This window comes from Xiphophorus hellerii, chromosome 4 (assembly GCF_003331165.1).
Source record: "Xiphophorus hellerii strain 12219 chromosome 4, Xiphophorus_hellerii-4.1, whole genome shotgun sequence".
Lineage (NCBI taxonomy): Eukaryota > Metazoa > Chordata > Actinopteri > Cyprinodontiformes > Poeciliidae > Xiphophorus > Xiphophorus hellerii.
Window position 1 is genome coordinate 5,593,686 of NC_045675.1, and position 27,362 is coordinate 5,621,047.

Genomic DNA, 27,362 nt, shown 5'->3' on the forward strand with positions numbered 1-27,362 from the left:
TTTTGTCCTCAGATAAAATTTCTGAAAGTGGAGATGGAGAAAAAAACAAAAATCATCAAGGATTTACAACAAGAGGTGAGTCATCAAAGTATCATCAAATGCTGACAAGAATCCCAATACACATTTATAAGGTACATGTATCAAACCTATCTTGTCGTAATTTACCCATCAAAGTTCTCTGCCTCTTTTCATTGTTCAGATCAATTTGATTTAATGATTTTCTGAGTTTGCCAAATGACTTCTGACAATCTGAGGGGACCAAGGAAAGGCCTAGTTAATTTCAATCAGAGGTGTACATACACTGGGTTGAACACAAGGGTTTCTTTCAAATGTTTTGTGAACACAGGAGGGCATTCTTTGATCATCACTGCAGCCATGATTGCAATTGCTGAATGATAAATTGGTCTCTTTTCAAAGTACCCCTGTGCATGGTTGTCAATATTAGTGCAAATAAGTTGAGCTGAAAACTTTCAGTCTGAAGGTTTTCACAACCACATGAATTTTACTGTTGATGCCTTAAACATTTGTGGAAAAACTTCAGCAAACATCACTCCAACTAAACTTTGACTACGGATCCTTACTATTTACGTTTTAGCTCGTTATCGGCAGAAATGAGGAAAAAGAAAAAAAAAACGAGATTGCACATATAAAAGAAATCAAAATAACATCTGCCTATTAATAGAGCATGCTATGTTGGGCATGTAAGACTTTAAAGATGTTTTATGCCCATACATTGGAGTTGGGGCCTGCCATGCAAAGCAATGGCAGGAACCTATTACTCTACACCCAACAAGCGTCTCTTTAATATTATTATAATTGGGGCCTGCCCATAGCAATGCATAAGGAGAGCAGTACTGACTTGCGAAGCAAGTCAGTACTGCCTCCATGCATTGCATGGCAGGCAGCTATTATTCTACACCCAATAGAATGTCTCTTTATTGGGGCCTGCCCATAGCAATGCATAAGGAGAGCAGTACTGACTTGCAAAGCAAGTCAGTACTGCCTCCATGCATTGCATGGCAGGCACCTATTATTCTACACCCAATAGAATGTCTCTTTATTGGGGCCTGCCCATAGCAATGCATAGGGAGAGCAGTACTGACTTGCGAAGCAAGTCAGTACTGCCTCCATGCATTGCATGGCAGGCACCTATTATTCTACACCCAATAGAATGTCTCTTTATTTATTTATATCTATCTTTATAGATTTATTTTTCTTCCATCACCGTTAATGCGGCTCGTACCGCTGCGTGCACCCCCACAAAAGTGGTATCAAAACGTGCGGCTCGATGCCGAGAAGGGAGCTATTATTTTTATAAGGAATTGGACTTACAATGGCGACGTAAAAAGCGAAAAACGAGCAAATTTTCCAACTGCCAAAACGCAGAGCATAACTGACACCAACTGCCGCTTTTTTAGAGTGAGAAATGAAGAGAATTTTTGACCCCAAAATAATTTTGAAATCGCCGTCACGCCCATAAATATCGCACGATTGGTATCAAACTCGGTCCTGACATTGATACGCATGCCTGCTCCGGTAAAATGTTTTCGAAATTTCTCTAGGGCTTACGGTTTTCTGTCACGGTGCTTCAGAGCAAAGTCATGCGACAGGATTTTCTGTCGCTCTCTCAGGCTCTCTCCCATGTATTTTCATATATTTCTCAAACATTTCAGATCTGGGCACACCATTTCTTTCTCTTATCGCTGTTAATACTGTGAGTGACGTAGAAATATGAATCGCGGAACTATGGGAGACGACAAATAGCCCTCTCATATGCTTCAAACGGTTTTCCAATACGTCTCTCGGTTCCTGAACGGCAAGGAGTTGTTCGGGCTGCTTTTTCCATATAAACCAATGGGGTGTCTCACAAAGATAGAATTTTTTTTCCACCTTTCTCTCTCACACACACATGACAGTTAGCAGAGGATTGATAACCATAGCAATGGAACACAAGAGGGGATTGGCTGCTGGTTAGGACTACAAATACGCATCACTGTAGTTCTAATCAATACTCAGTTAAAACAGAGGGCTGAGCTGCCATTTAGAGCTACTGGCTGTTTTGGTCAGTAAATAACGGATTTAACCCAAACACTGTTAGACATTTTAATTAGTGTGATCATTTAATATGAAGCTTATGTATTTTTTCAAAATAAAAGCCTCAATATCCCCCTCAGGTTAATAATATTAGCATGCATTATATTTTTCTCTCAGGTTAGGGAACTGCCTTGCGCAGCAAGGCAGTTCATTAGCATTAGCCTTTTACCTTAAATAAGCTATTAGCTATTTTCTTACTTATTAGCCAAGTTTAATATACTGAGTGGAGTAAGTCAATTACAGACAACATTCTAATGATATGCCACTGCTTCAACCAGTTACAATTCTGTCTCTCCGTCTCTGTCTCACTCACATGACAGCTGAGCTGCTCTTTAGAACTACAATGACTGAAGGTTAGAACTACAACATGGCGGACACTGAGTGCCTACAAAAGAGGTCTGAGCTGAATGTCAGAACTACAACATGGTGGAACTGTCAGTTACTACAGAGGAGGACTGAGCTGGCCTTTAGAACTACTTGTGTTTTGGGCTTTTTATAACTGATTTTACCCAACCATTGTTACACATGGATTTAGTGTGGCAATTTAAAATGAAGCTTACTGAAAATTTCAAAATAAAAGCCTTGAATATTTTTACATCATGTAGTTGCTCTTTTTGGCTTTATTTGACTTTTTCATCCAAAGCACTGTTACACATGATATTAGTTTAGCTCTTTGAAATGAAGCATACTGAAAATTTCAAAATAAAAGCCTTGAATATTTTTACATCAGATAATTGCTCTTTTTGGCTTTATGTGACTTTTTTATCCAAAGCACTGTTACACATGGGATTAGTGTGGCAATTTAAAATTAAGCTTAACAAAAATTTCAAAATAAAAGCCTTGACAATTTTTACATCAGATAATTGCTCTTTTGAGCATTATATAACTGATTTAACCCAGCAATTGTTACACATGGGATTAGTTTGGCACTTTGAAATGAAGCTTAACAAAAATTTCAAAATAAAAGCCTTGAGAAATTTTACATTATTTAATTGCTCTTTTGAGCAATAAATAACTGATTTAACCCAATGACTATTAGACATGGGATTAGTTTGGACCTTTGAGATTAAGCTTAACAAAAATTTCAAAATAAAAGCCTCATCATGCCCCTGAGGTTAGTGCACCGCCACAGGCGGTGCAATAATATTATTCTGCATTATCTTTTTCTCTGAGGTTAGGGAACTGCCTTGCGAAGCAAGGCAGTTCATTAGCATTAGCATTTTAGCTTAAATAAGCTATTAGCTATTTATTTGACTTATTAGCCATGTTTTTTCTTCTGAATGGAGTAATACCATTATAGAAAACATCCTAGTGATGTCCCACATGCTAGTGACAGCAATGATGCTAACATTAGCATTTTTGCTAATTTTAGCTGATACGCTTACTTTATCATACTGAATGGTGCAAGTGAATGTTAGTCAACAGTCTTGTCATTCTCCTCATACTATTGCAGCTTTCTCTAGCATTGATGCTAATTTCTAGCATCAGAACGCTGGGTCCAAACCGACGGGCACACTTTGGCAGGCCCCGGTTAAATTTCTTCAGGAATTTTCTAGTTTCTTTATTTATTTATATCTTTATATCTTTATTTATTTTTCTTCCATCACCGTTAATGCGGCTCGTACCGCTGCGTGCACCCCCACAAAAGTGGTATCAAAACGTGCGGCTCGATGCCGAGAAGGGAGCTATTATTTTTATAAGGAATTGGACTTACAATGGCGACGTAAAAAGCGAAAAACGAGCAAATTTTCCAACTGCCAAAACGCAGAGCATAACTGACACCAACTGCCGCTTTTTTAGAGTGAGAAATGAAGAGAATTTTTGACCCCAAAATAATTTTGAAATCGCCGTCACGCCCATAAATATCGCACGATTGGTATCAAACTCGGTCCTGACATTGATACGCATGCCTGCTCCGGTAAAATGTTTTCGAAATTTCTCTAGGGCTTACGGTTTTCTGTCACGGTGCTTCAGAGCAAAGTCATGCGACAGGATTTTCTGTCGCTCTCTCAGGCTCTCTCCCATGTATTTTCATATATTTCTCAAAAATTTCAGATCTGGGCACACCATTTCTTTCTCTTATCGCTGTTAATACTGTGAGTGACGTAGAGATATGAATTGCGGGACTATCGGAGACGACAAATAGCCCTCTCATACGCTTCAAACGCTTTTCGAATATGTATTACGGTTCCCGAACGGGAAGGAGTTGTTTCCAATGCTTTTTTTAGTTCAAACTGGCTGGCTCAAACAGAGAATTGTCTCCCCCTGCATGTCTCACTCACAGCTGACAGTTGGCAGAGAGAATTATTTACCATAGCAACGGAACTCAGGAGGCTATTGGCTGCTGGTTAGGACTACAAATACGCATCACTGTAGTTCTAACTATAGTGGAAGACTCAGTTGAAACAGAGGAGGACTGAACTGGCCTTTATAACTACTTGCTGCTATGGGCTGTATATAACTGATTTAACTCAGTCACCGTTACACATGGGATTAGTTTGGAACATTAAAATGAAGCATAGTGAAAATTTCAAAATAAAAGCCTTGAATATTTTTACATCATGTAATTGCTCTTTTTGGCTTTATGTGACTTTTTTATCCAAAGCACTGATACACATGGGATTAGTTTGGCCTTTTGAAATGAAGCATAAAGAAAATTTCAAAATAAAAGCCTTGAATATTTTTACATCAACTACTTGTGTTTTGAGCATTATATAACTGATTTAACCCAATGACTATTACACATGGGATTAGTTTGGACCTTTGAAATTAAGCTTAACAAAAATTTCAAAATAAAAGCCTCAACATGCCCCTGAGGTTAGTGCACCGCCGCAGGTGGTGCAATAATATTAATCTGCATTATCTTCTTCTCCCAGGTTAGGGAACTGCCTTGCGCAGCAAGGCAGTTCATTAGCATTAGCATTTTAGCTTAAATAAGCTATTAGCTATTTATTTGACTTATTAGCCATGTTTAGTATACTGAATGGAGTAAGTCCATTATAGAGAACATCCTAGTGATGTCCCACATGCTAGTGACAGCAATGATGCTAACATTAGCATTTTTGCTAATTTTAGCTGATACACTTACTTTATCATACTGAACGGTGCAAGTACATGTTAGTCAACATTCTTGTCATTGTCCTCATATGATTGCGGCTTTTTTTAGCATTGATGCTAATTTCTAGCATCAGAACGCTGGGTCCAAACCGACGGGCACGCTTTGGCAGGCCCCGGTTAAATTTCTTCAGGAATTTTCTAGTTATATATTACTTCTTCCGTTACCGTTAATGCGGCTCGTACCGCTGCGAGCCCACCCACAAAAGTGGTATCAAAACGTGCGGCTTATTCCAGGCATTGGAGCTATTATTTTTATAAGGAATCGGACTTACGATGGCGACGTAAAAAGCGAAAAACGAGCCAAATTTCCAACTGCCGAAACGCAGAGCCTAACTGACACCAACTGCCGCTCCTTTAGAGTGAGAAATGAAGAGAATTTTTGACCCCAAATTAATTTTGAGATCGCCCTCACGCCCACAAATATCGCCCAATTGGTATCAAACTCGGTCATGACATCGATACGCCTGCCTGCTCCGGTAAAATGTTTTCGAAATTTCTCTAGGGCTTACGGTTTTCTGTCAAGGTGCTTCAGAGCGAAATCATGCGCCAGGATAACTGACGATCTCCCAGATTCACTTCCATGTATTTCTGAAAAATTTCTGAGCTCTGCATACACCATTTTTGTCTCATCACTGCAATTACTGTGAGTGAGCTACAAATATGAATCGCGGTACTATGGAAGACAACAAATAGTCCTCTCATATGCTTCAAACGGTTTTCCAATACGTCTCTCGGTTCCTGAACGGCAAGGAGTTGTTCAGGCTGCTTTTTCCATATAAACCAATGGGGTGTCTCACAAAGATAGAAATCTTTTTCCACCTCTCTGTGTCACACACACATGACAGTTAGCAGAGGATTGATAACCATAGCAATGGAACACAGGAGGGGATTGGCTGCTGGTTAGGACTACAAATACGCATCACTGTAGTTCTAATCAATACTCAGTTAAAACAGAGGGCTGAGCTGCCATTTAGAGCTACAGGCTGTTTTGGCCAGTAAATAACGGATTTAACCCAAACACTGTTAGACATTTTAATTAGTGTGATCATTTAATATGAAGCTTATGTATTTTTTCAAAATAAAAGCCTCAATATCCCCCTCAGGTTAATGCAATAATATTAGCATGCAATATATTTTTCTCTCAGGTTAGGGAACTGCCTTGCTGCGCAAGGCAGTTCATTAGCATTAGCCTTTTACCTTAAATAAACTATTAGCTATTTTCTTACTTATTAGCCAAGTTTAATATACTGAGTGGAGTAAGTCAATTACAGACAACATTCTAATGATATGCCACTGCTTCAAACAGTTAGAATTCTGTCTCTCCGTCTCTGTCTCACTCACATGACAGCTGAGCTGCTCTTTAGAACTACAATGACTGAAGGTTAGAACTACAACATGGCGGACACTCAGTGCCTACAAAAGAGGTCTGAGCTGAATGTCAGAACTACAACATGGTGGAACTGTCAGTTACTACAGAGGAGGACTGAGCTGGCCTTTAGAACTACTTGTGTTTTGGGCTTTTTATAACTGATTTTACCCAACCATTGTTACACATGGGATTAGTGTGGCAATTTAAAATGAAGCTTAATAAAAATTTCAAAATAAAAGCCTTGAATATTTTTACATCATGTAGTTGCTCTTTTTGGCTTTATTTGACTTTTTTATCCAAAGCACTGTTACACATGGGATTAGTGTGGCAATTTAAAATTAAGCTTAACAAAAATTTCAAAATAAAAGCCTTGACAATTTTTACATCAGATAATTGCTCTTTTGAGCATTATATAACTGATTTAACCCAGCAATTGTTACACATGGGATTAGTTTGGCACTTTGAAATGAAGCTTAACAAAAATTTCAAAATAAAAGCCTTGAGAAATTTTACATCAGATAATTGCTCTTTTGAGCAATAAATAACTGATTTAACCCAATGACTATTAGACATGGGATTAGTTTGGACCTTTGAGATGAAGCTTAACAAAAATTTCAAAATAAAAGCCTTGACAATTTTTACATCAGATAATTGCTCTTTTGAGCTTTATATAACTGATTTAACCCAATGACTATTACACATGGGTTTAGTTTGGCCCTTTAAAATGCAGCATACTGAAAATTTCAAAATAAAAGCCTTTAATATTTTTACATCAACTACTTGTGTTTTGAGCATTATATAACTGATTTAACCCAATGACTGTTATACATGGGATTAGTTTGCACCTTGGAAATGAAGCTTAACAAAAATTTCAAAATAAAAGCCTTGAGAAATTTTACATTAGGTAATTGCTCTTTTGAGCAATAAATAACTGATTTAAAGCAATGACTGTTATACATGGGATTAGTTTGCACCTTGGAAATGAAGCTTAACAAAAATTTCAAAATAAAAGCCTCATCATGCCCCTGAGGTTAGTGCACCGCCGCAGGCGGTGCAATAATATTATTCTGCATTATCTTTTTCTCTCAGGTTAGGGAACTGCCTTGCGCAGCAAGGCAGTTCATTAGCATTAGCATTTTAGCTTAAATAAGCCATTAGCTATTTATTTGACTTATTAGCCATGTTTTTTCTACTGAATGGAGTTATACCATTATAGAAAACATCCTAGTGATGTCCCACATGCTAGTGACAGCAATGATGCTAACATTAGCATTTTTGCTAATTTTAGCTGATACACTCACTTTATCATACTGAATGGTGCAAGTACATGTTAGTCAACATTCTTGTCATTCTCCTCATATGATTGCAGCTTTCTTTAGCATCGATGCTAATTTCTAGCATCAGAACGCTGTGTCCAAACCGACGGGCACACTTTGGCAGGCCCCGGTTAAATTTCTTCAGGAATTTTCTAGTTCTTTATTTTTCTTCCGTAACCGTTAATGCGGCTCATACCGCTGGGTGCACACCTACAAATGAGGTATCAAAACGTGCAGAAAATTCACGCCATTGGAGCTATTACTTCTGGTGGGATTTGGGCTTAACGTGGCGACATAATTCGCAAAAAACTACATCAAAACGTGCAGAAAATTCACGCCATTGGAGCTATTACTTCTGGTGGGATTTGGGCTTAACGTGGCGACATAATTCGCAAAAAACTACGAAAAAAACCCCATTATAAGTCAATGGGAAAAATCCTGGAAATACCCTATTTTTGAGGATTTGCTGTGTCGTCACAAATTCACCTAGAAATGCCATTCAAATTTCATTTTGTAGATACGTCTGTGATCTCTTCGAAAGTGAAGACGGCTCGTCGATACCAGTTACGGTTTGTCCACAATTTGCCTCTAAGCGACCCAAAGTTTCTCATTTTTCTTCAAATTAGAGTGACAGCCCATCTCGGTTCAGATCTGGGCACAACATTTCTTTCTCTCATCGCTGTAAATGCTCTGAGTGAGGTACAGATATGAATCTCGGGACTATCGCAGAAGACACATTGAACTGTCATACGCTTAAAACGCTTTTCGAATATGTATTACGGTTCCCGAACAGGAAGGATTTGTTTCCAATGCTTCTTTTCAGTAAAACGTGTTTGCTCAAACACACAATTGTGTGTTTGACAGCTCAGAGCTCAGAGCTCACACCCTGCTGAGACCATTATTTGCCATAGCAACGGAACTCAAGAGGCTATTGGCTGCTGATTTGGACTACAAATACGCATCGCTGTAGTTCTATCTATCCTCAGTTGAAACAGATCAGGACTGAGAACTGGCCTTTAGAACTACCTGCTGCTATGGGCTGTATATAACTGATTTAACTCAGTAACTGTTACACATGGGATTAGTTTGGAACTTTAAAATTAAGCATACTGAAAATTTCAAAATAAAAGCCTTGAATATTTTACATGACGTAATTGCTCTTTTTGGCCGTATATGACTTTTTCATCCAAAGCAATGTTACACATGGGATTAGTTTGGAACTTTAAAATTAAGCATACTGAAAATTTCAAAATAAAAGCCTTGAATATTTTACATGACGTAATTGCTCTTTTTGGCCGTATATGACTTTTTCATCCAAAGCAATGTTACACATGGGATTAGTTCGGAACTTTAAAATGGAGCATAATAATAATTTCAAAATAAAAGCCTTGAATATTTTAACATCAGCTACTTGTGTTTTCAGCATTATATAACTATTTTAACCCAAGGACTATTACACATGGGATTAGTCCGGAACTTTAAAATGGAGCATAATAATAATTTCAAAATAAAAGCCTTGAATATTTTTACATCAGGTAATTGCACTTTTTGGCTTTATATAAATTTTCATGCAAAGCACTGTTACACATGGGATTAGTTTTGAACTTTAAAATTAAGCATATTGAAAATTTCACAATAAAAGCCCTGAATATTTTTACATGACGTAATTGCTCTTTTTGGCTTTATTTGACTTTTTCATCCAAAGCACTGTTACACATGGTATTAGTTTGGCCCTTTAAAATGAAGCTTAACAACAATTTCAAAATAAAAGCCTTGAATATTTTTACATGACGTAATTGCTTTTTTTGGCTTTATTTGACTTTTTCATCCAAAGCACTCTTACACGTGGCATTAGTTCAGAACTTTAAAATGAAGCATACTGAAAATTTCAAAATAAAAGCCTTGAATATTTTTACATCATGTAATTGCTCTTTTTGGCTTTATTTGACTTTTTCATCCAAAGCACTGTTACACATGGTATTAGTTTGGCCCTTTGAAATGAAGCATACTGAAAATTTCAAAATAAAAGCCTTGAATATTTTTACATCATGTAATTGCTCTTTTTGGCTTTATTTGACTTTTTCATCCAAAGCACTCTTACACGTGGTATTAGTTCGGCCCTTTGAAATGAAGTTTAACAAAACTTCCAAAATAAAAGCCTTGACAACATTTTAAATCGTACCGAATGGTGCACGTCCGCCTCGCTTAACGTTCTTGCGGTTCTCTGCGTGCCGCTGATTACGTCGCGGCGTTCTTCGGCGTCGACGCCGATTTGTGGCGCGACGACGCCGGGCCCAGACCCGCCGGGCGCGCCTTGGCAGGCCCCGGCTAAATTTCTTCCGAAATTTTCTAGTTATTGGGGCCTGCCATGCAAAGCAATGGCAGGAACCTATTACTATTGTCGGAGAGAAGCGTCTCTTTAAGTTTCTTTATTTTTCTTCCGTCACCGTTAATGCGGCTCATACCGCTGGGTGCACACCTACAAATGAGGTATCAAAACGTGCAGAAAATTCACGCCATTGGAGCTATTACTTCTGGTGGGATTTGGGCTTAACGTGGCGACATAATTCGCAAAAAACTGCGAAAAAAAACCCATTATAAGTCAATGGGAAAAATCCTGGAAATACCCTATTTTTGAGGATTTTCTGTGTCGTCACAAATTCACCTAGAAATGCCATTCAAATTTCATTTTGTAGATACGTCTGTGATCTCTTCGAAAGTGAAGACGGCTCGTCGATACCAGTTACGGTTTGTCCACAATTTGCCTCTAAGCGACCCAAAGTTTCTCATTTTTCTTCAAATTACAGTGACAGCCCATCTCGGTTCATATCTGGGCACAACATTTCTTTCTCTCATCACTGTAAATGCTCTGAGTGAGGTACAGATATGAATCTCGGGACTATCGCAGAAGACACATTGAACTGTCATACGCTTAAAACGCTTTTCCAATATGTATTACGGTTCCCGAACAAGAAGGATTTGTTTCCAATGCTTTTTTTCAGTAAAGTGTGTTTGCTCAAACACACTTGTGTGTTTGAGAGCTCAGAGCTCACAGCTCACACCTGCTGAGACCATTATTTACCATAGCAACGGAACTCAAGAGGCTATTGGCTGCTGGTTAGGACTACGAATACGCATCACTGTAGTTCTATCTACCCTCAGTTGAAACAGATCAGGACTGAGAACTGGCCTTTAGAACTACCTGCTGCTATCGGCTGTATATAACTGATTTAACTCAGTAACTGTTACACATGGGATTAGTTTTAAACTTTAAAATGAAGCATACTGAAAATTTCAAAATAAAAGCCTTGAATATTTTACATGACGTAATTGCTCTTTTTGGCCGTATATGACTTTTTCATCCAAAGCAATGTTACACATGGGATTAGTTCGGAACTTTAAAATGGAGCATAATAATAATTTCAAAATAAAAGCCTTGAATATTTTTACATCAGGTAATTGCTGTTTTTGGCTTTATGTGACTTTTTCATCCAAAGCACTGTTACACATGGGATTAGTTTGGAACTTTAAAATTAAGCATACTGAAAATTTCAAAATAAAAGCCTTGAATATTTTACATGACGTAATTGCTTTTTTTGGCCGTATATGACTTTTTCATCCAAAGCACTGTTACACATGGTATTAGTTTGGCCCTTTGAAATGAAGCATACTGAAAATTTCAAAATAAAAGCCTTGACATATTTTAGATCAGATAATTGCTCTTTTGAGCAATAAATAACTGATTTAACCCAATGACTATTACACATGGGATTAGTTTGGACCTTTGAAATTAAGCTTAACAAAAATTTCAAAATAAAAGCCTCAACATGCCCCTGAGGTTAGTGCACCGCCGCAGGCAGTGCAATAATATTATTCTGCATTATCTGTTTCTCTCAGGTTAGGGAACTGCCTTGCACAGCAAGGCAGTTCATTAGCATTAGCATTTTGGCTTAAATAAGCTATTAGCTATTTATTGGACTTATTAGCCATGTTTAGTATACTGAATGGAGTAAGTCCATTATAGAGAACATCCTAGTGATGTCCCACATGCTAGTGACAGCAATGATGCTAACATTAGCATTTTGCTAACTACTTGCGTTTTCAGCATTATATAACTGATTTAACCCAATGACTGTTATACATGGAATTAGTTTGGACCTTTGAATTGAAGTTTAACAAAAATTCCAAAATAAAAGCCTTGACATATTTTACATCAGATAATTGCTCTTTTGAGCAATAAATAACTGATTTAACCCAATGACTATTACACATGGGATTAGGTTGGCCCTTTGAAATGAAGTTTAACAAAAATTCCAAAATAAAAGCCTTTAATATTTTTACATCAACTACTTGCGTTTTCAGCATTATATAACTGATTTAACCCAATGACTGTTATACATGGAATTAGTTTGGACCTTTGAATTGAAGTTTAACAAAAATTCCAAAATAAAAGCCTTGAATATTTTTACACCAGCCACTTGTGTTTTGAGCATTATATAACTATTTTAACCCAAGGACTATTACGCATGGGATTAGTTTGGCCCTTTGAAATGAAGTTTAACAAAACTTCCAAAATAAAAGCCTTGAGAAAATTTTAAATCGTACCGAATGGTGCACGTCCGCCTCGCTTAACGTTCTTGCGGTTCTCCGCGTGCCACTGATCACGTCGCGGCGTTCTTTAGCGTCGACGCCGATTTGTGGCGTGACGACGCCGGGCCCAAGCCCGACGGGCGCGCCTTGGCAGGCCCCGGCTAAATTTCTTCAGAAATTTTCTAGTAATTCTTTATTTTTCATCCGTAACCGTTAATGCGGCTCATACCGCTGCGTGCACACCTACAAATGAGGTATCAAAACGTGCAGAAAATTCACGCCATTGGAGCTATTACTTTTGGTGGGATTTGGGGTTAACGTGGCGACATAATTCGCAAAAAACTATGAAAAAAAACCCATTATAAGTCAATGGGAAAAATCCTAGAAATACCCTATTTTTGAGGATTTTCCGTGTCGTCACGAATTCACGTAGAAATGCCATTCAAATTTCATTTTGTAGATACGTCTGTGATCTCTTCGAAAGTGAAGACGGCTCGTCGATACCAATTACGGTTTGTCCACAATTTGTCTCTAAGCGACCCAAAGTTTCTCATTTTTCCTAAAATTAGAGTGTGAATCTTCCTGAGTGCCCCTCTGCTAGAGTGAGAAATGAAGACAATTTTTCACCCCAAAATAATTTTGAAATCGCCATCACGCCCACAAATATCGCACGATTGGTATCAAAATCGGTCCTCACATTGATACGCATGTCTGCTCCGGTAAAATGTTTTCGAAATTTATCTAGATCGTACGGTTTTCTGTCACGGTGCTTCAGAGCAAAGTCATGCGACAGGATTTTCTAGGCTGTCTCAGGCTCTGTCACTAACACTTCACACCTTGGTGAGAAACTTATTTGCCATAGCAACGGAACTCAAGAGGCTATTGGCTGCTGATTAGGACTACAAATACGCATCGCTGTAGTTCTATCTATAGTGGAACCCTCAGTTGAAACAGATCAGGACTGAACTGGCCTTTAGAACTATTTGCTGCTATGGGCTGTATATAACTGATTTAACTCAGTAACTGTTACACATGGGATTAGGTTGGCCCTTTGAAATGAAGCTTAACAAAAATTTCAAAATAAAAGCCTTAAATATTTTTACATCATGTAATTGCTCTTTTTGGCTTTATTTGACTTTTTCATCCAAAGCACTGTTATACATGGTATTAGTTTGGCCCTTTGAAATGAAGCATACTGAAAATTTCAAATTAAAAGCCTTGACAATTTTACATCAGGTATTTGCTGTTTTGGGCATTATGTGAATTTTTTATCCAAAGCACTGATAAACATAGGATTAGTTTGGCGCTTTGAAATGAAGCTTAACAAACATTTCAAAATAAAAGCCTTTAATATTTTTACATCAACTACTTGTGTTTTGAGCATTATATAACTATTTTAACCCAATGACTATTACGCATGGGATTAGTTTGGCCCTTTGAAATGAAGTTTCACAAAAATTCCAAAATAAAAGCCTTGACAAATTTTACATCATACTGAATGGTGCACGTCCACCTTACTTAACGTTCTTGTGATTCTCCACATGCTATTGATTACGTTGCAGCGTTCTTTAGCATCGATGCTAATTTCTAGCATGACAAAGCCGGGCCCAAACCGACGGGCATGGTTTGGCAGGCCCCGGCTAAATTTCTTCAGAAATTTTCTAGTTTTCTTTTATTCTCTTTGCCTAAGGGTTGTTTAGGTTGTAATGTGACAAGAAAATTAGGGGACTGCTGCAGACCAGTACTGATAATTGAAATCAAAATGATACAGTGCCATGTAATTAATTTTTACAGAGGCTTACACAACCACATGAATTTGGAATACAAAAAGTATTTTCAACAGATCAATAAGGATCTATGAAAGCTTATTTCTGAATGGGTTGAAACGATATACAAGACTTTACAAATGTAGAAAGGTTCTTCTAGCAGATAAACCTCTATGGTGAAATCAATACAAACCCATTTCATAATTGGTTTTTAGGTCTAAACTTTGAAGCAATGGAAAAAAAAAAATATTGTGTCATATTTATGTAATACAGTAACAGAGAATGTTTTCAATTGCATCAAGCTAATAAATTAAATCAGAGCAAGATGATGAAACTATTCTGAAAAATCACACAATATTGCTCAAAGCTTCACTGTGAAAAGTAGTTTTTCTCCAGATGCTCAAATTAATTAGGGAGCAGTTCTGATTAAACTTTTGTTCAGTAACATGATCAAGTGACTCAGATTGGGAACTAAACAATGACATAATGACATCAAATTACTGGAGTCAAGCTGTTCTGAGAAGTACCTGTCACTGTGCAGGTTTCTGTGAATTTATCAAAGATGCATGCAAACAATGTGAGTCACAGGAGATGAATCAGATGAATTTTCTTGTACATTTAAAAAAAAAAAAAAAACTAATTCCATTTTTATCCATTGTTTTTTCTTTTTCATGTTATGGGGGTTTATATTTATGCACCTTTAATTACAGTTGACATTTGCTTCAACTCACAAATTGGTGAAATCATTTGTCACAGTCTGCTATGCAGTTCCCTATGTGTTTTTTTTTTTTTGGTATTCGTAATTTCCTGACCTCTAGAAACATGGCACATTTGGAACATTTTAACTTGATGTCACAAAATTTCACTGATCAACAGTTGCCAGTGTTCTGCCTAGAGGGAACATCTTGCCATCTTTAGCAGGGTACAAAAGGCCAAAATCACCAAGTGGAATAATTCAATCAGTCCCTCCTGGATATTAAAATGACTCACTTGTAACAGTGAAAGCAGATGTAGTCATTTCACATGACTTCATGATTTGTTTGTTATATTTATTCTTATTCTTATTTGTCTTTGGATAAAGTTGGACTGAACACAAGCTATAATGTGACAGTTGTAACAAAGGTTACTTTATTTCAAAACAGAAAAGTTGACCTATACAATACAGGTTCTTTAGTACATCAAGCTTTTAAGATCTTCCAGAGGTTTTCTTGTTTTCTCCCATTGGCAAACACTGCACTGAAAAGACATTCTTACTTTTTCTTGTTTACTTTTTCATGTTTTTACATTTTTACACTTCTATTTACCTCATAATATTTACTGGTACTTTATAGTTATGATTAAAACAAAAGTAGTACATAATTGTAAAGTAAAAGAAAATGTACAGTACAGACCAAAAGTTTGGACACACCTTTTAATTCAATTAGTTTCCTTTATTTTCATGACTATTGACATTGTAGATTCACACTGAAGGCATCAAAACTATGAATAACACATGTGGAAATATGCACTAAACAAAAAGGTGTAAAACAAGTGAAAATACCCCTTATATTCTAGGTTCTTCAAAGTAGCAACATTTTGCTGTGATTACTGCTTTGCACACACTCTGCATTTTCTTGATGAGCTTCAAGAGGTAGTCACCTGAAATGGTTTTCACTTCATAGGTGTGCCCTGTCAGGTTAATAAGTGGGATTTCTTGCCTTATAAATAGTCATGAAAATAAAGAAAACCCATTGAATTAGAAAGGTGTGTCCAAACGTTTGGTCTGTACTGTCTTTTTTTTTTTTTTATAAATATCTGAAAGATTTGGCATTTTCTAACTATATCGTTGTACAGACAACCATAGCTCACCCACAGTATGGGAAAGAAAAAAATATCTAATGTCACTTCAAAGGTTATTTTTATCTTTTCCATATCATGAACACAGGTAACATGGAATAAATGGATACATAAATCCCAAAACCTAGTACTTTGGGCTTTATTATAAGTGTTTCCACTTATGATGGAAACACCAGGTTTCATATTCTACCCAGTAATTCACACTGTGGCGCTGAGCTACATTCTGCTGTAACTGATATGGATTTGATTCTGGGAAACCTCCATAACAAATCCATATTCCACCATCAGTCATCACTACAGGTACAACCTAAAGGCCTCATAAAGTGGAATATTTGCTTGTGTATTAATGGACTTTCATTGTGATATCAAACATACTAAGACATTGGTATGAGTGTTCTAGGATTAGATGCATTGGATTTGCTCTTGGATGTCCCTCTGCTGGAAGTAATCAGAGCGAAACGCAGAGACATTTCAATAATCAATCAAGTGATTTTCACAGCAGGAGTTTGTACACTCTGCAATACTCTGCAGCAGATCAGTTTAACTGACTAAATAATCCTTAAAAGGACCATGATTTAGCTTTGTGATTGACAATTTGAGATTCCTTAACTTACACATAACATCTTGTTTTGGATGAATTACGGAAACAGTAATGAGGGTGCATGAAAGTGGCAGAGTGATGATCACAGCCACTGCAGCTTTTGTATGATTCCATGTTTTCACATGTTCTGAACCCAGTCCTACCACTAATCCTCATTATCATAAGCCAGTCATCAATGCACACACTAATCTTGCCAAAACAAAGAGCTGGCAAACAGCTTTGGCAACTGTTAGACTTGATTTAAAGTTAACTGGGCTGTAATTGAAGTGAGACAGCAAATTATCAGCCCTTTTTAATGAAAGCTTGTCTAAACGCTGTGCTACAGCAAAGTTGGTGCAGAAGTTACTTACTCACAATTACACTGTTGGCAAGAGGCTGAAGCAGCAAGCAGTGGAAACATCAGTAGAGAAATGATTTCATAAATACACAGTTGTCCTCACTGCTGCATCACTGTTGACATTTTAAGATCTGTGTTCTCTGCTTCACATCTACATATTGTGCAGGTTTGAGGGCTTTTGCAATCACAGAATGGATTGTTTGTGGCCAATAGAAGTCAAAGGACTTATATTGTTGACATTTATATCACAGATACATGCAGAGTAATATGAGAACATTTTCCTGTCTTCATTGTTGTTTTGAGGCTGCACGATGTAGCAGTGTTTAGTTACCTTGCAGCTAGAAGGTTCTGAGTTTTAATCCTGGCCTGTTTTCTTAGTGCATAGAGTTCTCCCCATACATGACCAAAAACATGAGGAGTGTGTGCGTATCTTATATCTTTTCTTGTAACGTGCTTTATCTTAAGTTTATAAATCCAAATACTGCCAACTTTCCTTCTAGCAAATATCCCAAAATACAGCCTTAAAAATAGATTGAAGTGTTGCTGGTCCTCCACTTTACAAGGGGATCCAGAAGATTCCTGGATGCCTTTGGGCATCAAGGACACTTTTAGCAACAGTAGCTTGCATGGTAAATTCAAACTTTAACAAATTATTTTGTGGACAAATTAATGTTGAACAGTAGTTAGTTGAGGTATCCAGTTAATTAAAATTGGACATAATGCCAACATAAACAGGTTAAAAAACCATTTGCTGTTTTTATCTGTTTAATACTTGGACAGTAATTTGTTTTTTATAAAGTAAACTGTTTTTTATGGATCAGCCTGACTACTAACCTATTTCACCCCAGTGCTTCAAGACGTATTCTAAGAACTATAAAGGGGGTGGAAAGACTCAGAAGTGATGAATATTACAGTCACCAAATGATGAGAAGGAGCAGTACAACAGATAACGTCAATTGAGTAATACTGTATGACAGTGTTACTCACAGAAAAATGTTCAGATTGTTAATGACTTTTGTTAATTACTTAGATTGAGGTCTCTACCATAGATGTTATCTGTTCTTTTATTCTAATGACGGTAAGACTGACAACACTTAAAAATAGTTATGAGCAAACAAATCAAGCACCTTGTTCTAGAGTTGTGCTCTATATGCAGCCCTTTGATTTACCATGACATTAAATATGGTAATATTTGAACTTGTACTCTACAGGAGGCATTGCACCTAAATATTTTATGTTCAGTATGAATTAATTGCATGTACACTATAGCTGTTTTCCACTAAATGTTGAATTGCAATGTTCTACTGACAAGATCACTGCTAATATTACATAACAGTAAAATTTAAAGTAATGCTCTTGTAAGTTATATTCAAATAAAGAAGCAATGCTTTCAGATTATATTACATTTTGATACTTAAAAAGCAAAGTTTCACATTATTCCGCTGGTCATAATTGTGACAGGTGAAAAAGGATTCTTTTTTAAATGAAAATCTTTGTTAGTTCAAAGGGTTACCAATGACATGTTATGTGTTTTAAACAGGCCAGTGTATGTGCCCTGGTTTATCACACAATCAAAACAAGGAAACCTTAACATTTTGTTAATAGAAGCAATAAGCTTTGGTTCTTCATTATTGACTGACAGATTTTCAAACAATATTGTCTTCTGGGAATGCATACTCAAAACATTTTGAGTAATGCCATTGTTACGGAAATGTGATTTTTGTTGTGAAGTTCATAGTAATTCCTGGCAAAGCTGAAATGAACATCTATACAGCAAACAATACCCTTTGCTTACATCAGTCCGCGCTTTTGGAATGTCTTTTTATGTTGCATATCATTGTGAGGTCTGTTATGGTGTCACTGGGGAAGCTTTATGGCTGCAATTCACTGTCAAGCCGTCATCAATGATTTGCTTTCAAGGCTTATTATGAGTATTGTGCGGGAGAATGATTTACAGGCTGACTTGGATCCTGCTGGGACTCATCAGGTTCTCAAAGAGCATTGTAATAGACAGTTTTGCCACACTCCCAGCCCAGAGCTGCTGATGCTGATATATTTTTTGGTTTAAAATGGCTTCACATCATTGTCCTCCTCCTTTCATGTCTTCAGAATGTCATTTTGCTGGGTAAATGGCAGAGAAACAACATTTACTGGCATCACAACATTTACTGGATGTTTTTGTGATACTAATGCTAGCAACAAAGGTGACAAAATGAAGTGAGCCGAAAATTGAATATGTATCCTATATGAATATTTAGGAAGCCTTGGACAAAAACGTTTAAAAAATTGTATTGTTATAGATAATCAGTTATATATTTGAATGATATACATGTATACATATAGTTAATTGATGCAAATTATGAACAAAATTCTATGATACAATTTAAAGGCTTTTAGTGTGAAACAAAATTTACAAAAAAAAATATAAGGTGTCAGAGTTTTGCAAATAGTTATCTCATGAATAAGTTTGTCTCGCTACTCTAAGCTGGAAACAAGGTGAGGTGGACCATGCTGTTCTTGGAGAAACCTGTTTCAGCTAGTTCAGAGAGACCCCTCTACTCCTTATCTTTAAGTTTCTGTTTTATGACCGACCCCCACCCCACTTTCAATAAACCCAGGCTGCTGCAGGGGGACGAGTTGGAGTTGTCCTGAGGCACCACTGAGACTCTCTCCCTTTGCAAAGGCTGAAGTGATACTACTCTCTGTATGGTTCTTTATATGAACAGGCTAAAATACCCAACATAAGGCATCTCCCAATTAGTAATTATGTATATTGGTTATTGTGATTGTATATGGATTGTATTCATATAATTTATATGAATATAAATTAGTTTTCAAGGCACTACCCATCTAAGAAATCAGATGGGTATGGCCATTCATTACTAGTGAATGCCAGGTCGCAATTTTTGAGTTGAGTCATACATCCATATATTTTCCAAACATGTTTCATCCTGTTTAGGGTTGTGTGGCGAGAATTAAATAAATAGGTAGCAACTTGACAGATATAAACTCTGTAACCCATCCAGACTCCATCAAGCCAGGTTCATGCACATTTTACAGTTGACATGCATTAAGAACAAATGTCAGCTGGTAAAATCATAGCTATAATGAGAGGTTAGATGGCGTGTAGGTTACAGTTTGCTCTGTGTGCACAGGTGGGCTTGCACCTGATTGCTGCTTTCATGTATCCGAGACAAGAGACCTAACTTATTATTCCACAGTGATGATTGACAAGAAACTCAGCAAAAATAACACTGTTGAAGTTTCAAGAAAATGATTAACCTAAGTGAGCTATATGCTTCGCTCAAATTCCACATATAAATGTGAAATAAAGTGGTAAGTTATATCAGCAAATCTTTCCTCAGCCTTCATGAATATACTTTGTGATTAACTTTGGATGATTTTCAACATGAAAAGAAAATTTCTCCTTTACAGAAATTTTTTTTTTTTGTGTGTTGCTCAAGCAAATACAAGGACATAACTTCATTGTGTTGTCTAACACTAAAGTGCTAGAGTTGGACAAAGTCTCAAAATAATGTATTCACTTTTTTTGTCAGATTTTCTTTGGTATTAACAGTGACCGTTTAACTCTATAGATATAGCTTTTTTTGTCCTTTCATTTAATCCAGTAAGTTATGTTTTTATATACAGTATATATATATATATATATATATATATATATATATATATATATATATATATATATATATATATATATATAAATTGTAAAGAAAGAAACATTGCAGACAAACAAGGTTGCATATATTTCTCAATCTCTGCTGTCTGATGTAGGCAATGAGTTTTCAATTTAAGTAGAATAGGATGTTTGTCCAAATTTGACTGTTTTTGTGTGTCCAGTCACAATATATTCATGTATGAAGGTTACAGGCATTGTGGTTTGAAATATTGCAAAAGCCTCTGATTAGATGCTGCAAATTCATGAATGCAGATCTGCTACGGAATATTATGAATTACAATATACAAACATATCAGAGAGAACAATAAAATAATTGCAGTAATTGTGACTACTTGAAAAGAACATCAAAGCTATTAAAAAATGTTTAAAACTCAGATTTCCCATCACACCTCTTACTTAGGAGAGATAAGTTAAAATACATAAAAAATACCAAATCAAGTAAGACTAAAGAATATGTATTTTTATTCAAGAACTAGCTAAAGATTATAAGAAAAAACAAGCAATCAGCAGTGATTGATGAGCTGGTAAATATCCTCCCACGCAATCAGCATCTATTGAGTAACAAATTTAGATCTCCTTGTAGCTTCAATGAGCCTTTGATTAGCAAAGAAAAATCTTGATTAGGATTTACTTCAGCCAGATAACATAATGGTTTTAAAAAATCTGACTTGAGAAGTTAAAAATACTTAAGAATTCACTTAAAATATTGCACATTTCAAGTTCAGTGTCAGGCATGGTTAATTCACGCTAATTCACTTGTTCTTACTTTTCATACTAAGACCGTATTCTTTCAGTTTATGCCACCTTGCTATTCAAGCACCAACAGAGCTTAAGAGAGTTACCAATTCTGCCTCAGTTTGCATCAAATAGATTTGACGTTACACAGGTAAAGTATGATATTTGTATTAAAAAGTTAACAACCCTGTTCTTATCACTTACTTTCAATGTAACTGATATGATTAGTTTTACTTACTGCAGTGATTGTTGGTCAAGATGTTGTGCAGTTTAATTCAACAAGTAATTAATTTGATATGTACATGCAAAATATTAAAGAAATGTTCCAGGAACTTGACGTTAGCTTGCATGAAGGGTCTCAAAGAAGATGAGCATTGCTGTTTTGCAAAACAATGTAACAAAGATATGTCCATATTTGTTATTAGAAGAAGGAAAACATTTTTTTTCTTGCAAGTAAAGCATGTGGTGTTTGTAAGAAAACAAAATATTGATGTTCAAGCTGCTTGCCATTATGAAAAAGTGGCATCCGTGCTTGCCTTGTTTGGAGGTGTGGTGGTTTTGAAAATCATCTACTCTTCTTTAAGTTGGTATTCTTGTGACTGGTTATCAAAGTTCATCATTAAACGACTAGAAATTGACTTCAAAAGTTCTATGGACAAAAGAAAGAAAAATTATAACAGTAAACTATTGAACATCATGAATTCATTTGAATGAACTGCCTTAGTATTTCTCAACAAAGCATAGCCTCATGTCTATCCACTTAGTCACATTTCAAACCTTATTCTTTGCACTATTGGAAATCTGATTCAACTCCTCTTTGATGTAGATGTCTATTTTCAAATGATCCATTCAGTAATTTTCAGCCAGTCATGAATATAGCCCCATTTTCACTACATAATATGGCTAGTTCTCATTATCCAATGTTGTAGAAAAAAAGAAGCTCTCAAATTTTGGGAGGAGGAGAAGAAATGTAATCTGGACAATGGGCAGCATGGACATTACAAAAGAGCTCCTCTCCGGGATAAAGTGACGGGGGCTAAATAGCATATACAGCTATTCCAACATCAGCTAAGTGTGTTTCAACTTAGAATAACAACAACAGCAAACACCCCCCCCCACACACACACACACTCCAATTGACAAAACACAAGCAAATTGGGAAAAGATACTAATTAATTTTGCAACACATGCAAACAGATGATTGTGGTGCAGTGCAATGTTTCAACATGAAAACAACCAAATCTAAAACGCTTGAAATACACCAATTGAAACAGACCTGTGTTTTGGGCACACAAATAAATTTTGTGGATAAATTGCAGCAGACTAGTTGTAAGTGTACTAAAGTTATGACACAATTGAGTCCACTGTAGAGCAATGTATGTGTTTTTATTTTAAAAGAAATTGCAATGTATATACACACACAGTAAGGGGAACACATTACATTACTGGTATCAATCAAAAAGTTTGCTTTTGATAAGAAATGAGACAGGCATGTCTAAGAAGTAGCTTGTGGTGTAATATGTTATCCAGCTTTATTTAATCATCTCACATCATTAATTGTGCCGCTCTCATCATTTAACTTCCTCTGGTGGTCAAAGACGCTAAGGAAGGGTCCTCATCATAACTCATAAATTGTTCTGTGCTGCACTCGCACTTAAGCTTTCGAACAGGCAAATTAAGGATTGATAAATATTGAACATTTTAAGGTTTTTCTCTTTTTAAATATGTCCTATGAAGTCATTAATTAAACATAAAATTCATACCAGATATGAGAAACAACCTACGTAATCCACACATGCCGAACAAGTAAAAGAATAATCCACAAGTGAAGTAATGTGTAAAAAAATGGGAATGTCTCAGGAATGAGTGTTGAACACGCTTAGAGAACAATATAAAATACTTTGTGAAAAAGCCTCTTTGGCAGTGACAGCCTCAATATGTCTTCTGATTGAAGAAAATAGTCTCATGCATTACAGGTGTGATTTTGAGCCATTTTGTCACACAAACTGTCTTCAAATCTTGAAGGTGTCCTTCTTAGGCACTCTGATTTTCAGTTCTCTCTGCAGATTTTCAGTGGATGACTGTCAGATGATTGAATGGTGCATTCTATTTGTTTTTCTTTCTTTGTGTGAAACCAATTAACCAATTAAGAGTTTCCTTGAATATGTGTTTGGGACTGATTGTCCTGATTGAAATTCTGGTCTTATTTCACCTTCATTCCCACATTCATCCATCTCTAAATTATATGAAGTCATCCAGTATGAGCCTTCACTATTATAAGCTTGGTATATTTGGGGTGCTGTACTATTATGGCCCTGGGCCTTAACAGCTGGCCTGCAGGTGGTGCTTTTGTCTGTCCTTGTGCTCCTCCCCTTTGCAGGTGTTTCTGATCCGTTTATTTGGAGCACAGAGTATTTGAACCTGGCTGTCTCCACCTTCTGGGTCGTCTTCGGCATCCGCTCTGCTGCTTGACGCTTGTAGTGTTCTGTTGTCGGCCTCAGCTCCCCTCCTTTTGCACATTTGAGTTTGTCTTTGTTTTTGCACTTCAGCTCTTCCATATCCACTCATACACCACATCCAAGCATTTGCATTACACCACTGATACTGACATTCACAATCCATTGTTGTTTCTGTTAATAAATATTCTTTTTTATGCACTTTAACCACTGCATGGTCATTCAAAGAGCTCAGTTTTGGCCTTTTCTGACCTTACCATCCTGCCCCAGTATAACATAGCCTAGTCCAATTCCTACACTTCCTACAAATGCTTTATCATCATTCTTTTTTTTACAAGTGAGAGTCATTGGCTACAATGACACTGGAACATTCAGGCGGTCAGAAATGCATTTGTAACCATTGTCATTGTAAGACATTCTGTGAAGGTCTGTCTCACCATTGATAACACTGTGCAACACTTTGGTAATGGGAAATCATATGTAGTTTATTACACATAACTGGACATAAACAGAATGATGATTTCAGATGGTTTCTTGGTTTGTTTCTGTGCTTTTTAGTAAATCATTTTGTGTTATTTATTCCTTGTGTCGTTCCATGTGTGTACTCATAATTTATTGATTAATCTGCTTTGATTTCTTTGTATTGCTTACGTTGTTGTGACATCTAGTATGAATATTTACTATGAGAAATTTTTTTGACATGTTCAGTACTTGTTTCATCCACTGTGTATATATTTACTTGCACTATATGTGTACTAACACACAGCTCACACACTTTAGATTCATATTGCCTGCAGCAGGCTTTAAAGACTTTCTTTGTGATCAGAGTAAATTTACAAACTTCAACATCTAAAGTAGATGCTGCTGTGCTGTACTAGAGATCCTTCTCTGGCACTCTTGTTTGCAGATTTATTATCAGCAGGGATACTTATATAACAGATGACATCAGGATAAGCATCTTTGTGAACTGCTCTGTTCCTAATGCTGTGTTATTTCTTTTTTTTAATTAAAGCTGATAACCCGTTGGTCAGGAAGTATGCAGAGATCGCTGGATCTGATTAAAAACCCTTGTGAGGACAGCTTTCTATAGATAGTAAATTTGTACACAAACACAATGAACTGTTCTAACAACATCTGTAAAAAAAGAATATATGATGGTTACCTATAAAATAATGGAATAAAGTAGTTTTGCCATCTGTTGTCAATGATAAGTCTACATTGATTATTGAAAACTTCAAGCACATCATGTGGTTTCAGTATTGCATAGTAACAAGACTATGTTTTCCTTCTGGGACCTTGAGACCAGCTCGTATTAAATCTGCATTTCCTTCCAACGCTGCCAAAGTGCTGCAATATGCAAAAAGACAAACTGCAGTTACCATCTGTGAAATAGCCTATGCAGCAGTTTCAGTTTCATTTACAGGTGATATATCTTATTTTAAGTGTCTTTGAACATAATGCTGATAGCCACATATTATCCAGTTAGTTTCAGACCATAAATATTTTTTACAACATTACAAAACTTTATTTTCAAAAAAGATTGAGTTCTATATATTACAACAAATACCTAAATCAAAAAATAGTTTTCTCTTTGAAATATTCAACAGAAAAAAAAAATAGAAAAGGAAAGTAGATTTACTATCGTTAATGACCAATGTAATAAGGATGAAAGTGAACACACATTCTGTGGATATAAGTCTCAAATGTTTGTCTCACTTTAGGGTGAAATGGAAACCAACTTTTAAGTAGCAGATATTAGAAACACTAGATCCTTTGAGAGTGAGTGTTTAAAAACATAATTTTAATTATAATCACATGACAAAGTTAATCATATAAAGTGAAGTCGTCATCATACTCTGACACAAAAAGCGATATGAACCTTTCACAAAATTCAATTCAAAGTTCAAAAAGAGACCGCTGCACTAAACCCCATTGAAAACCTCATGGTTATTTAACCCAATATTGATTTCTGAACTCTTACTGAGTTAAAACATTAGTGTTTTTGGTTATAACTGAATGTGAACTTGCTTTCTTTGTCTATCCCAACTTGGCACCATGTGAAAAAGTAATTGCCCCTCTAAAATTAAAAACTGCTTGTGCTACGCTTGGTGGCAACAACTTCTCCAAAGCTATTATGTGTTTTTTTTTTTTATTCATGGCTTCATCTAATACAAGTTGTCCAGGTCCTCAAAACCGAGGCAGCTCTAGATAATACTTTTTATTGAATTGCTGTGTTAGTTTTGGTAGACTTTTTTCTTATTAGTCCAGCAATATTTTCTCAAAAACAATGGAGATCATGAAGATGTTATTTGCCAAACAATATGTGGAAAATTGTTGTTTTCCTGGCAGCCTTTGTGTTATTTTTTTCTTTCTCATCTGTTCTTAAATTTCTTCAGATCAGAAAGTGAGGTGGAGGTTTTTGAGATCTTATACTTCATGTTTTCAGAGAGGTATAATGATTTTTACTTATTCTGCGTGTTTCATTCTGGTGTACTCACATTTCCAGTTAGACAGAAAATGTGAGTAAAAGCAGTTACTTCTCAGTTTAATAAGAACAGATGTATTTTGTTGCAGAAAAAGGTTGGCTTGGGTAGCTGCTTTCCATCCATTCATCCGTTGTCTATACCTGCTTGTCCTTGTTAGGTCGTGGGGGGTGGTACTTATCCCCAGCGATCATTGGGTGAGAAGAAGGGCACACCCTGTACAGGTCACCAATCCATCACAGAGACAAACAACACACACACACACATAACCAAGGGCAATTTAGAGAGACCAATTATACTAACAGTAATGTTTTTGGACTGTTGGAGGTGATCAGAAACCTCTCAAATATATCCCTAGTTACTGACTGAATACTGCAAAAAACAGTAAAGCTTAACATTTTCATCCCAAGGAAAGAAAAGTTCAGATGGGGGTCGAATATGAACTTGACTCCTTCACACAAAACCACATATCTAAGTGACATAGCAGGCTATTACCCAGGATTTCCACTGTGAAACAATGGTTGTTGTGTGTAGTGTTTTACATACACTGTGGAATCATCATAATCAGAATTAATTACACTCAAAGTATCTGGGCAGTTTGAGAGCTCATAACAGAAATGCTGACCAAAATTACTTCTTTTTCTTTTGGATTTTGAATGCAATTTAATTTGCTATATTATCAGCATGTCATTATGCATGCTACAAAATCATAAGTTATTTCAGAATCTGTTGTTGAGGACAGTGACTGATCAAGCCTAAACTCTCCAAAATCTGGCCATGGCTTAAATTAAAAATCTCCTATCTGTATTGGCTCTTTCTCCCTCTTCTTAACAGATTGCAGACAGCAGCCTGCAAAACTCGATCTTATAGTCCTAATGGTCCAGCAACCACCCAATATGCAAGAGTACTTTTATGTGCATCCTTCTTTCCTCCTTTGAGCCCACTCATCACATTCTATGTGTAAA

At 36.4% G+C, this 27,362-nt stretch overlaps 1 protein-coding gene across 1 annotated transcript in view; it reads left to right on the forward strand.

Moving 5' to 3' along the window:
- Nucleotides 1-27,362, forward strand: part of luzp2 (leucine zipper protein 2) — a 173,599-nt gene that overhangs the window by 91,563 nt on the left and 54,674 nt on the right. The window contains exon 5 of the mRNA XM_032560118.1: nt 13-75. Coding sequence (XP_032416009.1) covers nt 13-75 — 63 coding nt within the window. The remainder of the gene's footprint in view (nt 1-12; nt 76-27,362) is intronic.